The 14553-nt window shown below is 39.8% G+C and overlaps 1 protein-coding gene across 6 annotated transcripts in view; it reads left to right on the top strand.

Moving 5' to 3' along the window:
* The window catches only part of PPP1R21 (protein phosphatase 1 regulatory subunit 21), a 61743-nt gene that overhangs the window by 19742 nt on the left and 27448 nt on the right, over positions 1-14553 (top strand). For 5 of the 6 annotated variants that reach the window (XR_012158281.1, XR_012158278.2, XR_012158279.2 and 2 more), the window contains exons 5-11: positions 282-446; positions 552-610; positions 1854-1948; positions 5284-5336; positions 6567-6716; positions 12058-12159; positions 12246-12334. Coding sequence is in view for 1 of the 6 variants with exons in the window: in XM_073339237.2 (XP_073195338.1) it covers positions 282-446; positions 552-610; positions 1854-1948; positions 5284-5336; positions 6567-6716; positions 12058-12159; positions 12246-12334 (713 nt within the window). In the remaining 5 variants the exon portion in view is untranslated. The remainder of the gene's footprint in view (positions 1-281; positions 447-551; positions 611-1853; positions 1949-5283; positions 5337-6566; positions 6717-12057; positions 12160-12245; positions 12335-14553) is intronic. The other variant, XR_012158280.2, reaches the window with a different exon arrangement.

Genomic DNA, 14553 nt, shown 5'->3' with positions numbered 1-14553 from the left:
CCAAGATTATTATTTAAAGCTGCTACATTCTGAATAGTGTATTACAATACAGTGGACAATGGTCCTTTGGTGTTCCAAGATTTATAGTCCTCATATAGTCTGATGCTATGTTGATGAAGGCCACATAAGTAACTACAGAGTAAATCGGCATAAGAACGTGCAGCTTGTAAAAATCTGCCATCACTAGTAAGAGTCTATGGTGTCCATATGAATTGACATAATTTACAGTATTGGATTAAAAGGGCTATTTCAGATAAGAAAATTCCTTTTCTCATTTGTAGTTCTTTGAAGCAGATGAGCAGCACAAACGTTTGGAAGCTGAGCTGAAAAATAGACTTGAGATTTTGGAAACAGATGCTGCCCAGCATCAAGCAGTGGTGGATGGTTTAACCCGGAAATACATTGATACCATAGAAAAACTGCAGAATGATAAAACCAAATTAGAAGTAAGTTTTACAATCATACTTACTAAAATGCCTAAAGTTTTGGAAATAAAACATTTTGCATGTATTAGTACTTACATTATGGGGTTCTGTTCTTTTTACATAAAGATCAAATCTCAGACACTAGAAAGAGAAGCTAAGGAGTGTAGATTTCGAGCGGAAGAATGGTAAGTTCTTATCATATGTTAAAAATTTTCTTTAATTTTTCTTAAAGTAAACTAACCAGAGAAGTGATTGCTCTGCATTCCTACAGCAATCTTACACAGCTGTTATATACTCATTGTGGTAAAACTGAGAGTTACTTAGTGCTCTGTTAGTTTCATGTCACAAGTAACAGTAGTACATGGCTATCAAGGCCACTTTGATTTTATCTAGGAAGAGGAAATAAATTGATCTCATCTCTACATGTTGATCAGCTACTGTGTTCTCCTAGAGAGCTCTCTATCCATTCTCCTTGATATCTGACAAGACAGCAGCTCTTGCACATGTTGTTAAAATCCTGTTACGTAGAGCTCTTTAGTTCAGTGTTCTTTTTTTCAGCAAAAATGCTAGGTAGTTGTGAAAAATTGTGGAATTGTTGTTATTTTAGAGGGATATTGTCATCTTAGAAGAGACACTTGTCTGAAATGTTGTAACTCGTATAGTTACAAGTAACACCTGGAAATAAGTTTTTACAGAAATTAAGTTATTGATGGCGTGTGTGTACAATGTCTGAGTAGAATCTTTTACTGTACGGTATTAGCAGTGATCAATGTTTGTCTCATAGACTTGTCTTTGTTAAATTCATAACAGCTATTACATTTCAGTTGAACAAAATACAGGTGAAGGCTCATCTGAACTGAGTAGAAATATGAATAATTATTTTTACAGAGCTCTTTGCTTTGCAGTAGAGGCTACTAGATTATGGGCACTAAATATAGGATTCTGAAATTCTTGTGGCACTTCTGTAACAAGTATGCAACAAATAAATATATTTTGTAGCTACCTGAATTATCCACTACCCACTCAATGTGGGATGAAATAATGCAGGTTGTTTGATGACTTGGAGAAGTAAAAGGATTCTAAACATGACATACTTTGGAACTGAATTAAGTTTTCATATAGTGTATGTAATACAGTTTAGAAATAATTTAAAGGTTACTTTGACAATAAATTGACTCTTGGAATGCATTATTCAGCCCTCTGGCTTTCTGTGCATCTCTCATTGTATTGGGAGGGGGAAATCCTGATCACGTTAAATGTCAGTCCTGCTGTGCCTATCCTGTGTCTCCTTACTTATATTTCGCTCTTTTAAAAACTCTGGAAAAATGTGGACAGTAGTTGAACACGGGACCACAGCTTAAGGTATAACTGAAATGTTGTTGTTTTCCTTAAACAAGGTTTGTAATGTAAACCTGTTTTTCTACCCAGCCAGCAGCAGTTAAAGAACCTTCATGCAGATTTGGGTATGCGATTGGATGACTCTTTATGCATAATCAATGAAAAAGTACCTTTCAATGACACAAGTAGGTATTTCATTGGTTCCCCCCACCCTGTTTAACATTCAGTCTTAATTTGGGCATTCCTGTGGAAAAAGTGACCACCTTGTGAATTAAACAGCTATTAGGCCCCAAAAAACCAGGAAGCTGAACCGTCTCCCATTACAGCTACTTGTAGTGGTGCTTTATATGTTCGATATATGTAATGTTTAGATGGCAATTCTGTTCAAACTTAGTGGTCTTTAAATATATAAAGCCATTAACTGTGTTAAATACAACTTAAAGCTCTATATAGAGGGTGTCTTAAACTCTCCTATAATCTACCATCTGATCAACTTAATTTGGACAGAATATTATAAAAAGAGAGGATAATTCTGTTAATTTAGCAAGGCCCTCCCATAGATGGCTCTTTAGGCAGTCATATTCAAGAGGGTTCTATTAGGCAAGGAGAGTACAGTTGTTAACATAGGTCATTGCTTAGATGGGAGGAGAGTACTACCTGGAAAAAAAATCTCAATGTCAAGTGGCAGTTTCTCAAATGCATAATGGCCTGGCTTGAGGATCCCCCAGAAAAACTTGATTCAATAGTAGTGGGCAGTGTCTCAGCATCCATCACCCCCAGTGACATGCTAAGCCACTCTTTTGCCAGGATATGTCCTAGCTGGAAGTACTTACTGGTGTTACTAACATACAATTTTTAAGCACATAACAAATGAAACACCCAATGAATTAACAGTTGTAAATGTAGACTTCCTTTTCCCATAAACTGTCCTTGCTTAAAGCCCAGCAACAAAGGCAAATCTAAACTGAACTCTGCATATGCCAAGTAAGGCCCTGATTTCTCACATTCTCTAGCATATCCAGCAGTGGGTTTCTTCCTTTCCCCTTGAGTGTGGAGACTGGACTAGGCAGGGTTAGGAACCTGGACTTGGCAAGGTTAGGACTACATTTCTCTCTTGACACTACCCACAATTCGCTGCCTCCCCGTAGAGCAAATAGCAGGAAACAGCCCTCTGTTTGTAGCAGACCCTTTTTACTTTTTCAGATGGCTTCACAACTGTACCTTTTTATCCCTCCAGGTCCAGATATTCAGCCTAACTCTCTTTGCTGAAAAAATATTTTGGGATTTTGACATGGAATTTGACCTGAGTCAGCCTTCCCCTTCTCTTCCCTTCCCTTCCCTCACTGCAAAGTGGCCAAAAAGAAAAAGGACAAAGTGTGGGTCAGAAAGTGCTCAGCTTCTGCATCTCTCCTGTAGCTTCATGCTGAAGGGGCAGTTGGCATGCTTTACTAGGCTCCCCAGCAGAAGGGGAGTAATGGTCTCAAGTTGCAGTGGGGGAGGTTTAGGTTGGATATTAGGAAAAACTTTTTCACTTGGAGGGTGATGAAACACTGGAATGTGTTACCTAGGGAGGCGGTGGAATCTCCTTCCTTAGATATCTTTAAGGTCAGGCTTGACAAAACCCTGGCTGGGATGATTTAGTTGGGGATTGGCCCTGCTTTGAGCAGGGGGTTGGACTAGATGACCTCCTGAGGTCCCTTCCAACCCTGATATTTTGTGATTCTAAGGGAGAGAGCCCAGGCAAGCAGAGGAGAGCAGAATTGTCCTAGAATGTTTTGGAGGATTCTCACCCTATCCTAGGCAACGTATGGTCTGGGTCACAAAGGGCTTCTTGGTCAGGCAGCAGGTTACCCTCTGTTCCCCATAGAGCAGGTCTTGGTGCCTGAAGAGAGTGAGGAGAAGAAGCAGCAGCAGTAGTAACAGAATTGCATTGAAGGGCTTTTGCCTATCCTTTGAGCCATCATCCACAGTGGAACAAGTAATGGGCTTAGTAAAGTTAGCTTCCCAAACCTTGAAGTCGGGCTCTGGCTCCTCAGCAGCCTGGTGGGAAATTTGCTGAGGAACTGGTGACCTGGCTGCTCCACAGCTGTGTTTGTCGGTTGCCACAGGTTAGTGGAATGCCCAGGAGATGGGAGCCCTTGCTTCCAGGATGCCCAGCAGCTTGTCTGGTGTGTTGCCATGAAGCCAAAGTTCTCAGGGAACATATTTTGTTTTGGAAACATCAAAACGTTCACTTAGTGGGGACATTTTGGTGGTCTTGTAATGAAATATATTACAGAAATTAATTTCCTGCAAAAATTTTCAAAGTTTTTGGCGGACACATCTTTTCCCCAAAACCTTAGATTTTTTTCAGAGGTGAAATTCACTTTCCTGCCCAGTCTGCTGCTAATTCACCATCTCACGCTTTGAAAACAGTTCTGGCCTTGCTCTCCCATGTCAGTGTTGCCTAAACTGAAATCAGTTGTTGCTGTCTTTAACATTTGGACATGAGATATATTTGTCATGTGTTTCTCTTCAACGCATGCATGTTCTTCTTATTGAGGTCTGTGATATCTTTGATGGTTGGGCTTCCAAAATGTGACATTAAGCCTACAAGGGGAGCTTAGAGTTTTTCCCTCATGATTTCTCTTTTCTCATGAGATTAGGTCAATTGGCACAAATTGCCAATTTGTATCCCACAATCTGGCACATAAATACCTTGCAATGCTGGCTACAAAAGTGCTGTACAAATGCCTGTTCTCACTTTCTGGTGACGTTGTAGATAAGAAGAGGGCAGCATTATTTCCTGTAAATGTAAACAAACTTGTTTTCCTTAGCGATTGGGTGAACAAGAAATAGGACTGAGTGAACTTGTAGGCGCTGAAGTTTTACATTGTTTTGTTTTTGAATGCAGTTACGTAACAAAAAAAGTCTACATTTGTAAGTTTCACTTTCACAACACAGAGATTGCACCACAGTACTTGTATGAGGTGAACTGAAAAATACTATTTGTTTTGTTTCACAGTGCAAATATTTGTAATCAAGAATAAAATACACTTTGATTTGAATTACAATACAGAATATTATATAATATATATGAATAAAATATGTAGAAAAACCATCCAAAATATTTAATAATTTCAATTGGGATTCTATTGTTTAACAGTGTGATTAATTGCGATAATTTTTTTTGAGTTAATCACATGAGTTAACTGTGATTAATTGACAGCCCTATTAAAAATCCAGAATTAGAATGGAAGTGCCATTTCAGCCATAACTTGGTCACAGTAATGATGCTAATGTTGGGGACATTCAATGTGACTCCTTCTAAAATCAAATGATTTTTTGTTCAGGTATATACTGTTTGGTATCCACTACAATTTTTGTTTAAAATAAACAAATTTGGCAAACTCAGCGATGTTGCAGTAATGCAAACTAAACATTAAATTTCGCAGATTTCATTGTTAGACGGTCACAAGAAGTTAATGTAAAAACATGACTCCATTATTTGTTTGTGTAACTGTCAATTTTTGGCTTGTAGGATCTAGTCAATATAATGCTCTTAATGTACCATTACACAATAGAAGATGTCAGGTAAGTAATACCCTTACATGGCTTAACCTGTAAAAGTCTATTTTTTTTTTTACATAAATGAAATATGAATGTTGAAGACAAAAATGTAGATATCCTGTTGAGCCTGACGCTGGGCAATAAGCCAGCAGGCTATTTCGACTGCACTGTTTTTATTATTACACTTCAGTGCAATTCCCTCCTCAAATCCTCTTCATTTTACAAAAACACAGGTCATTCAAGTTCCGCTTCTGTGCTCTGAGCAGGCCCAGTGGAGGAGTGCTATCTTGCCCAGAGGCCCCACCCTCATGTATCATAAAGTTCTGGATCAGAGCAAGTCCACTTGCAGTTGACTGGTGGTTATACTGCTATCGTTTTTGGGTGGTGCTTTTGTTGAGGGTGTGGGTTGATGCTGCTTCCATGGCCCTTCTAGGGTCATGGAAGGGAAGAGGAACCACTGTATGTAGTATGAAGGTTCCTGATTGCAGCATGCAGGGATTCCTTTAGAAAGATTGCTATGACTGCCCTCTGCTCTTCAGGAGCATCTCTGAAGAGAATGGGCTCACTCACTGTCTCTGTGGCCATAGCCAAGCTGGGAGTGAATAGATGGCTGCCACTGGCCTGTTTTGTGATGGAGATAGTCTAACGCCGGCAATTGCTAAGTGGTAGGGCCTGGCTGAACTTGAAGTGGCCTGTGGGAATATGGTGTCAGTCAATCTCTGACCCTGCCTCTGGTACAGAAACAGATCCATATTGGTTGGTCACTAATCTACAGTCTTGAAAATCTGTTTTCAGGGCAGATTTTTGCACCTGTAGTTTTACTGTGTTAATGAGGTTCTGCTGTAATTGCACTGGTTGAAATATGCAGGGGACACCAAAATAGAAGGTGGAGAGGGGAGTGTTTGGGGTAGGTTAGGGAAATAGACAATAAAGAAATGTATGAGGTACTATATTTGGGGAGACTCAACAAACAGCGACATTTTATAACCTAGATTTTGTCTAGACAGGACAGAATAAGAAAAAAAAATGGGGTGGTTGGTAATGAGTTCTGAAGGTAGGATCACAGGACACATCTACAGCAAAGCACCACCAGGAAACTAGGTTACATGAAAAGGAATATACTGTCTTAAGTTAAACACTTTCTAAAGCTATTCTTGAGATATTTTGTGCAATTTTGTAGTTTTAAGGTCTCCATTTAAATAGATTGTATTTGTTGTAACTGAAATATACCAACTGTAACTGTTTGTGTTAAAGCTGAAGTTGCGAGACATTGCTGGTCAGGCTTTAGCTTTCATTCAGGATCTTGTGGCTGCTCTTCTGAACTTTCATACTTACATGGAACAAAGAGTCCAGATTTTTCCCATTGATTCTGCCACGGATACTATATCGCCATTAAATCAGAAGGTAAACTTGATTTTTCAGTTAATATTGTACAGAAACTTGATTATCTTTTATACTTGTCCTCTGATCAGGAACAGGCCAATCTCCTCGTGGGAAACACCTTATCCTTCCCTTATTAGAGCAGCATTAAGAATTTCTGAAGGAGCAGTCTTTCTTCAGAGGGTCACTGCTTTGACAGGAATCCTTTGGGTGCAAGAGAGGGGATGGTTGTAAAGAATCCTGTTTTCTTCCTTCTTGTGCCTTTAGTACATGAGCAATACAATAGTCAAAACAAGGCTCTGCTAGAAGCATAGAAGCCAAACTGAATTGCATTTATGAAATGAGCCAACCTTCAAATATCTAAGTATTACATTACCTGAGAGCTGTCCATTCCTTTTAATAGATGCTATAAGAATATTTTGAGAAATGAAGGAACATGAGGATGAGAAGAATGTGAGGACTGAGAAAGGCCTAGTTAATTGTATGCATTTACATCTCAGTAATAGGAAACTAAAAGGGAATAGAATTTAGAAATGTTAGAGGTACAAGTGTTTTGGTTCACATAAGATTAACTTTTGGACTCTGTTCCCAAATTATTCATTGTCTTACTCTCTGATCTTGGGCTACCTGTCTGTTTAACCATCCTTATGTTCTAGAGGGATTATAAAGCTTTGTGTCCATACAGTGCTTTGAGCTATTCTTGGGACTTGTCTACACTGGCAATTTACATTGCTGCAACTTTTTCTCGCTCAGGGGTGTGAGAAAACACCCCCCTGAGCGCAGCAAGTTTCAGGGCTGTAAAGCACCAGTGTAGACAGTGCACCAGCGCTGGGAAGCCACACCCCTTGTGGAGGTGGGGGGATTTTTTTGGGGGTTGGTTTTTTTTGAGACCACACAAGCCATGTTAAAGCTTTAGCATTACCAGTGTAGACTAGCCCTTAGATGGAAGGGGCTGTATAGAAAAAACTACTACTACCTTCAATGAAATCTTTTCCTACAGCATAATACATTGTTCAGAGTTGTTGAGCATATTCCATGTGATTTGTCTGTTTCTTTCTATGGGACAAAGCTCAGAAAATAACTTTGTCTACCACACTTTGCTGTAATCCAGAGCTGTCGTGGCTCTGAGATGTTGGACCTAGAACTTCAGTGTCTAGAATAGCACTTAAATGGTTGGACAACCCAGTTTACTTTTGACTACTGTAATTGTGGAAGGTTTTTCCGTTCTTTAGCCTTCTTATCTAATAGTTTTGGATTTCTAATATATTCCAAATTATTTAGCTTGGGTACGAAGATAAGTTATCAACTTCTTCACTCCTAAGGTCGCTAATACTGTTGCTAGTACTGTTAATTAAATAGCTCTGCACTTCGACGTACAAGAATTAGCTTTTTAGTAATTGGTTCTGTGGTAGTTTTCAGGAGCATAACAGAAAATAGATTACAAAGTCAGACACTTCTAATATCAGATTTACTTGCATTCCTCTATGTATAGTGCAGTGGTAATTTAACTTCCAAAGTGCAGTTATACTCTGAAAAGTGACTGTCTAGTAACAGCACAATCTTACATAAATGATATGCTCCCTTTGTATGTTCAGTGCCATATTTACTGACTTAAATGACAAATTCTTCTTTTTTACAAATCCTTACACCGCTGCAGAGGCAACTCAGCTGAGTGTGTAAGCTGTTTGTACTTGGTCTTCTACATCCCAAGAATTGTTGACATTCCAGTCACTTACACCTGTTCAAACACACTGAAGACCAGGGCACTATACTGATATCTTTGGGGGCCTAGTGCCCCACAGAACCTTTCTTGGTGGTGGTATGATGGCAGATAAGACCCAGCTTGACTCTGAGTCCATGGTGAATTTGCAGAGCTGACTATTGGAAAAGAAACTCATTTTTACTTGTGAATTGAACACATTTGGTTTGAAAATCATTGAAACACAAAATGGCATTTTGCAATGGCCCCTTGTCTAAAATTGCTGTGCAGAGCAGGTTTGCATAATTCAATTTAAGTGAATTTAGTAGTTGTGTAAGTTTCCAGCTGGACAGTTATGAAGCCTGATATTTTTTTATTTATCCACAGAACAGACATGGTGTGGGCAATGGCGATGTAAACTATCTCAAACTGGTTTCAGAGTAGCAGCCGTGTTAGTCTGTATTCGCAAAAAGAAAAGGAGTACTAGTGGCACCTTAGAGACTAACCAATTTATTTGAGCATAAGCTTTCGTGAGCTACAGCTCACTTCATTGGATGCATTCAGTGGAAAATACAGTGAGGAGACATATACACACAGAACATGAAAAAATGGGTGTTATCATACACACTGTAAGGAGAGTGATCACTTAAGATGAGCTATTACCAGCAGGAGAGCAGTCTCTCTTTGGAGTCTGTTTTTGAAGTCTTTTTGTTGTAATATTGCTACCTTTAGGTCTGTAATCGAGTGACCAGAGAGATTGAAGTGTTCTCCGACTGGTTTATGAATGTTATAATTCTTGACGTCTGATTTGTGTCCATTTAGTCTTTTACGTAGAGACTATCCAGTTTGACCAATGTACGTGTCAGAGAGGCATTGCTGGCACATGATGGCATATATCACATTGGTAGATGAGCTGGTGAATGAGCCTCTGATAGCGTGACTGATGTGATTAGGCCCTATGATGGTGTCCCCTGAATAGATATGTGGACACAGTTATCAACGGGCTTTGTTGCAAGGATAGGTTCCTGGGTTAGTGGTTCTGTTGTGTGATGTGTGGTTGCTGGTGAGTATTTACTTCAGGTTGGGGGGCTGTCTGTAGGCAAGGACTGGCCTGTCTGCCAAGACTTGTGAGAGTGATGGGTCGTCCTTCAGGATAGGTTGTAGATCCTTGATGATGCGTTGGAGAGGTTTTAGTTGGGGGCTGAAGGTGATGGCTAGTGGCGTTCAGTTATCTTTGTTGGTCCTGTCCTGTAGTAGGTGACTTCTGGGTACTCTCCTGGCTCTATCAATCTGTTTCTTCACTTCCACAGGTGGGTATTGTAGTTGTAAGAATGCTTGATAGAGCTCTTGTAGGTGTTTGTCTCTGTCTGAGGGGTTGGAGCAAATGCGGTTGTATCGTAGAGCTTGGCTGTAGACAATGGATCATGTGGTGTGGTCTGTGTGAAAGCTGGAGGCACGTAGGTAGGAATAGCGGTCAGTAGGTTTCCGGTATAGGGTGGTGTTTATGTGACCATCGCTTATTAGCACCGTAGTGTCCAGGAAGTGGATCTCTTGGATGGACTGGTCGAGGCTGAGGTTGATGGTGGGATGGAAATTATTGAAATCATGGTGGAATTCCTCAAGGGCTTCTTTTCCATGGGTCCAGATAATTAAGATGTCATCAATATAGCGCAAGTAGTGTAGGGGCATTGGGGGACGAGAGCTGAGGAAGCGTTGTTCTAAGTCAGCCATAAAAATGTTGGCATACTGTGGGGCCATGTGAGTACCCATAGCAGTGCCGCTGATTTTGAAGGTATACATTGTCCCCAAATGTAAAATAGTTATGGGTGAGGACAAAGTCACAAAGTTCGGCCACCAGGTTTGCCATGACGTTATCGGGGATACTGTTCCTGACGGCTTGTAGTCCATCTTTGTGTGGAATGTTGGTGTAGAGGGCTTCTACATCCATAGTGGCCAGGATGGTGTTTTCAGGAAGATCACCGATGGATTGTAGTTTCCTCAGGAAGTCAGTGGTGTCTCGAAGATAGCTGAGAGCGCTGGTAGCTGGGAGTGCTTCAGATGTCAAGAATTATAACATTCATAAATCAGTCGGAGAACACTTCAGTCTCTCTGGTTACTCGATTACAGACCCAAAGGTTGCAATATTGCAACAAAAAGACTTCAAAAACAGACTCCAAAGAGAGACTGCTGAATTGGAATTAATTTGCAAACTGGATTCAATTAACTTAGGCTTGAATAGAGACTGGGAGTGGATGTGTCATTACACAAAGTAAAACTATTTCCCTATGTTTATATCCCCACCCCCCACTGTTCCTCAGACATTCCTGTTAACTGCTGGAAATGGCCCACCTTGATTATCACTACAAAAGGTTTTCTCCCCCCCTCCACCCCCTCGCTCTCCTGCTGGTAATAGCTCATCTTAAGTAATCACTCTCCTTACATTGTGTATAACACCCATTTTTTCATGTTCTGTGTGTATATAAATCTCCTCACTGTATGTTCCATTGAATGCATCCGATGAAGTGAGCTGTAGCTCACAAAAGCTTATGCTCAAATAAATTGGTTAGTCTCAAAAGTGCCACTAGTACTCCTTTTCTTTTATCTCAAACTGTTCACAATTGGCACCTCTGGGTACAACTGCAATTCTGTGACCGGGGTCCTAGTGGGGAGCCAGCTGTGGTCACTCAGTTAGGTTGAACTGCGAAGAATGGGGCAGACAATCCCAAAAAAACTGGTGGATATTCCCAATACCTAGATTCACCAAAGTAGCACAAACAGCTTCTTTAGTACCTTACTGGTTACTCAGAAGTCCAAACAACACAGTTCCCTTATAGTGATCCAGCCTCAGGCCCCCATCCATGTACCCACGTCAGATATGATGAAAATTTCAGTAAATCTTATTTCATCATATAAAAGAACAGGTTCTACCAATCCCAAAGGATCGGACACATTATCTCCCAGGTTATGTTTCAGATCTTACCCAAATACATGCTACTGCCAATTCTTATTAACTAAACTAAAATTTATTAAAAAACAATAGAGAGAGAGCATGGTTAAAAAGATCAATATACTTACATACATGAGTTCAATTCATTGAGGTTCAGATTCATAGCTTGAATTACCATGGCTTCAGTCAGAATTTGTAGAATAAATTGCTTAAAAATTCTGTGTTGTCAGTACAGGTGAAAGCCAGTGTTATTCTTATGCATCATAATGGGTTCATAACCTAATAATGCACATCTTAAAAGCACTGTTCTAAAGGAGACCTCTTTGAAGGGGAAGTTGTCAGAACACCTTTTTTTAAAGGGTTCTTAATGAAGATTTGCTTTTAAGGCAGCTCATTACTTTTCTGTAAGTGAGCTTTAGGGAGATAGAGGTTCTGACTACTGTGCGTAGCCATTTAAAAATTCCATCTTCCTTTTCTAAGGGATTTGCTCCAGTATCCCTGACCAGAATTTGCTTCCAGTGTCATTTCCTCCCCAAAATAGTCAGGGTATGGTGCTTTTCAGAGATGGCTGCCTATCAGTAGGAGTGTATACCTTTGTGAAGGATCCCAAAGTGCTTCACAAATGACAAGTGCTATATTAATGTTAAATATTCATCTGTCAGCTTTGAGCAATTTGTAATCTTTACTAGCAAGCACCACTTAAACATCTTTGTATTCAGTTCTCACAGTATCTTCATGAAAATGCATCCTATGTTCGCCCTTTGGAGGAAGGAATGCTTCATTTGTTTGAGAGTATTACAGAAGATACTGTTACTGTGCTGGTAATATTTTTGATCATATTTTTTCCAGATGAAAAGTAAACCTTTACTGTGCAAATAGCTCTTTAATCTGGTTATCTTTTCCTTAGGAAACAACTGTGAAATTGAAGGTCTTTTCTGAACATTTAACTTCCTACACATGTTTTCTCAGGAAGATTCTTCCTTATCAATTAAAAAGGTATTTTTCCTCTTGAAATCTGTTAAGAGTTCTAGCTTGTATTACCAACCCCAACGCCTGAAAAGTCATTAGCCCACCCCCAAAACACCATGTAATTGGCTTAAAAAACATGAGATTAAAAAAAATATATTTTAGGGTGTTCTGTGCTTTCTGACTTTTGAGGCAGTAGGCAGCATTTGGGACACTCTTGCCAGGTTTATTCTGCAACCATGAGGCCTAGAAACTTACATTTGAAAAAAGAAAGCTGAAGTTCTCATAGTTGCAGCCGCTGTGAGTTTGAGAAAAATAACAAATATTGTGAATCTTGTGATTAAATCCGTGAGATTTGGTAACTGTGGAATCACTTCATGAGGTTGTTTACTGAAATCATTGATTTCCTGGGTCTGCCCCAGGCTTGGATATTTGTCATGCAATACTTATGGCATCTTCGAATTTGTACCTGTAAAACAAAGCCACATGCCTGTCCCCTTTGCAGTTTGTCTTCTTTCTCTCCTTATTCCTGTGAAGATCTTATTTCCTGCCCCATTGGGTGGGTTGGAAGGGATATGGATTGTGCCGTCAAAATAATGCTCAAAACTGGGGTATGGGCTAGGAGGTATAGAAAGGAGGAGATGGTCTTGTCCTACCCCCAGCCCCTCCCCAAAAACACCCTTGATCACTTTGTGGGATAGGGGAAGGGACAGATGGATTATCTTCAGCTTGATAGTTGACAGTCCTCTCCCCACTGATAGTTCTGTAATTTGTCTTCCCGAGAATGCATTTTCTCATTGTTTCCTTGTACTCTCACATCTATCTGTATCCATCTGTTGTCTCTTGTTTTATACTTAGATTATAAGATCTTTGGGGCAGGACTGTCTCTATTCTGTTTGTACATTGCCTAGCTCAGTGGGGTCCTGGTCCATGCCTGAGGCTACTAGATGCTAAGATACTACAAATAATAAATAAGTCATTAACAGCAAAGAAAATGAAGTACCAATATGGTGGGTATTGGAATGGAAAAAACCTCTTTTTTCCATTATTCATAGGTTATGACTAATCTAAAATTGTCTAAAGTACTCCTCGTTGATCCATGTGCTGGGGAAGATCAACACAGCCCTTGTAAAGGGAAATCATGCCTCATCAGTCTATCAGGATTCTTTGAGGGTGTCAGCAAGAATGTGGACAGGAATGATCCAGTTGATATGGTGTACCTGGACTTTCAGAAAGCCTTTGATAAGGTCCCATACCAAAGGCTCTTGAGCAAAGTATGCAGTCATGAGATAAGAGGGAAGGTCCTCTCAATTATCAGTGACTGTTAAAACATAAGAAACAAGGGGTAGAAATAAATGGTCAGTTTTCACAATGGAGAGAGGTAAATAGTGGGCTTCCCCAAGGAGCTGTACTGGGACCTGTGCTATTCAACATATTCATAAATGATACCTGGAAAAAGAGGTAAACAAAGAAGTGGCAAAATTTGCAGGTGATACAAAATTACTCCAGATAGTTAAGTCCAAAGCTAACTTTGAAGAGTTACAAAGGGATTTGACAAAATGGCAGATGAAATTCAGTGTTGATAAATACAAAGTAATACACATTGGAAAACAACATCCCAGCTATGTGTACAAAATGAGTGGTAACAACTAATTTAGACCCCCATCAAGAAAGAGATCTTGGAATCATTGTGGATATTTCTCAGAAAACACCTGCTCAATATGCAGCAGCAATCAAGGTGTCCCCTTCTCTCCCCCCCCGCCCCCCCAAAAAAAACAAAACCAAAAACAAACTCAAAAACCTAACAATGTTAGGAACCATTAGGAATGCTATCTATAATAAGACAGAAAATATAATGACACTATATAAATCCCTTGTTTTCCCATGCCTGGAATACTGCATGCAGTTCTGATCACCCCATCACAAAAAAGATATATTAGAATTGGAAACAATCTAGAGAAGGGGAACAAAAATGATTAGGGTATGGAACAGATTCCATATGAAGAGAGATTTAAAAAGACTTGGAATGGTTAGTTTAGAAAACAGATGACTAAGACGGGGATATGATAGAAGTTTATAAAATCATGAATGGTGTGGAGAAAATGAACAGGCAAGTGTTATTTACCTCTTTATGTAACACAAGAACTAGGGGGTAACCCAATGAAATTAATAGGCAGCAGGTTTAAAACAAACACAAGGAAGTACTTCTTCGCACAGGCAACCTGTGGAACTTGTTGCCAGAGGATGTT

This window comes from Lepidochelys kempii, chromosome 3, assembly GCF_965140285.1.
Source record: "Lepidochelys kempii isolate rLepKem1 chromosome 3, rLepKem1.hap1, whole genome shotgun sequence".
Classification (NCBI taxonomy): Eukaryota; Metazoa; Chordata; order Testudines; family Cheloniidae; genus Lepidochelys; species Lepidochelys kempii.
Note: the sequence above shows the minus strand (reverse complement) of the source record. Positions and strands in the feature narration are given on the sequence as shown.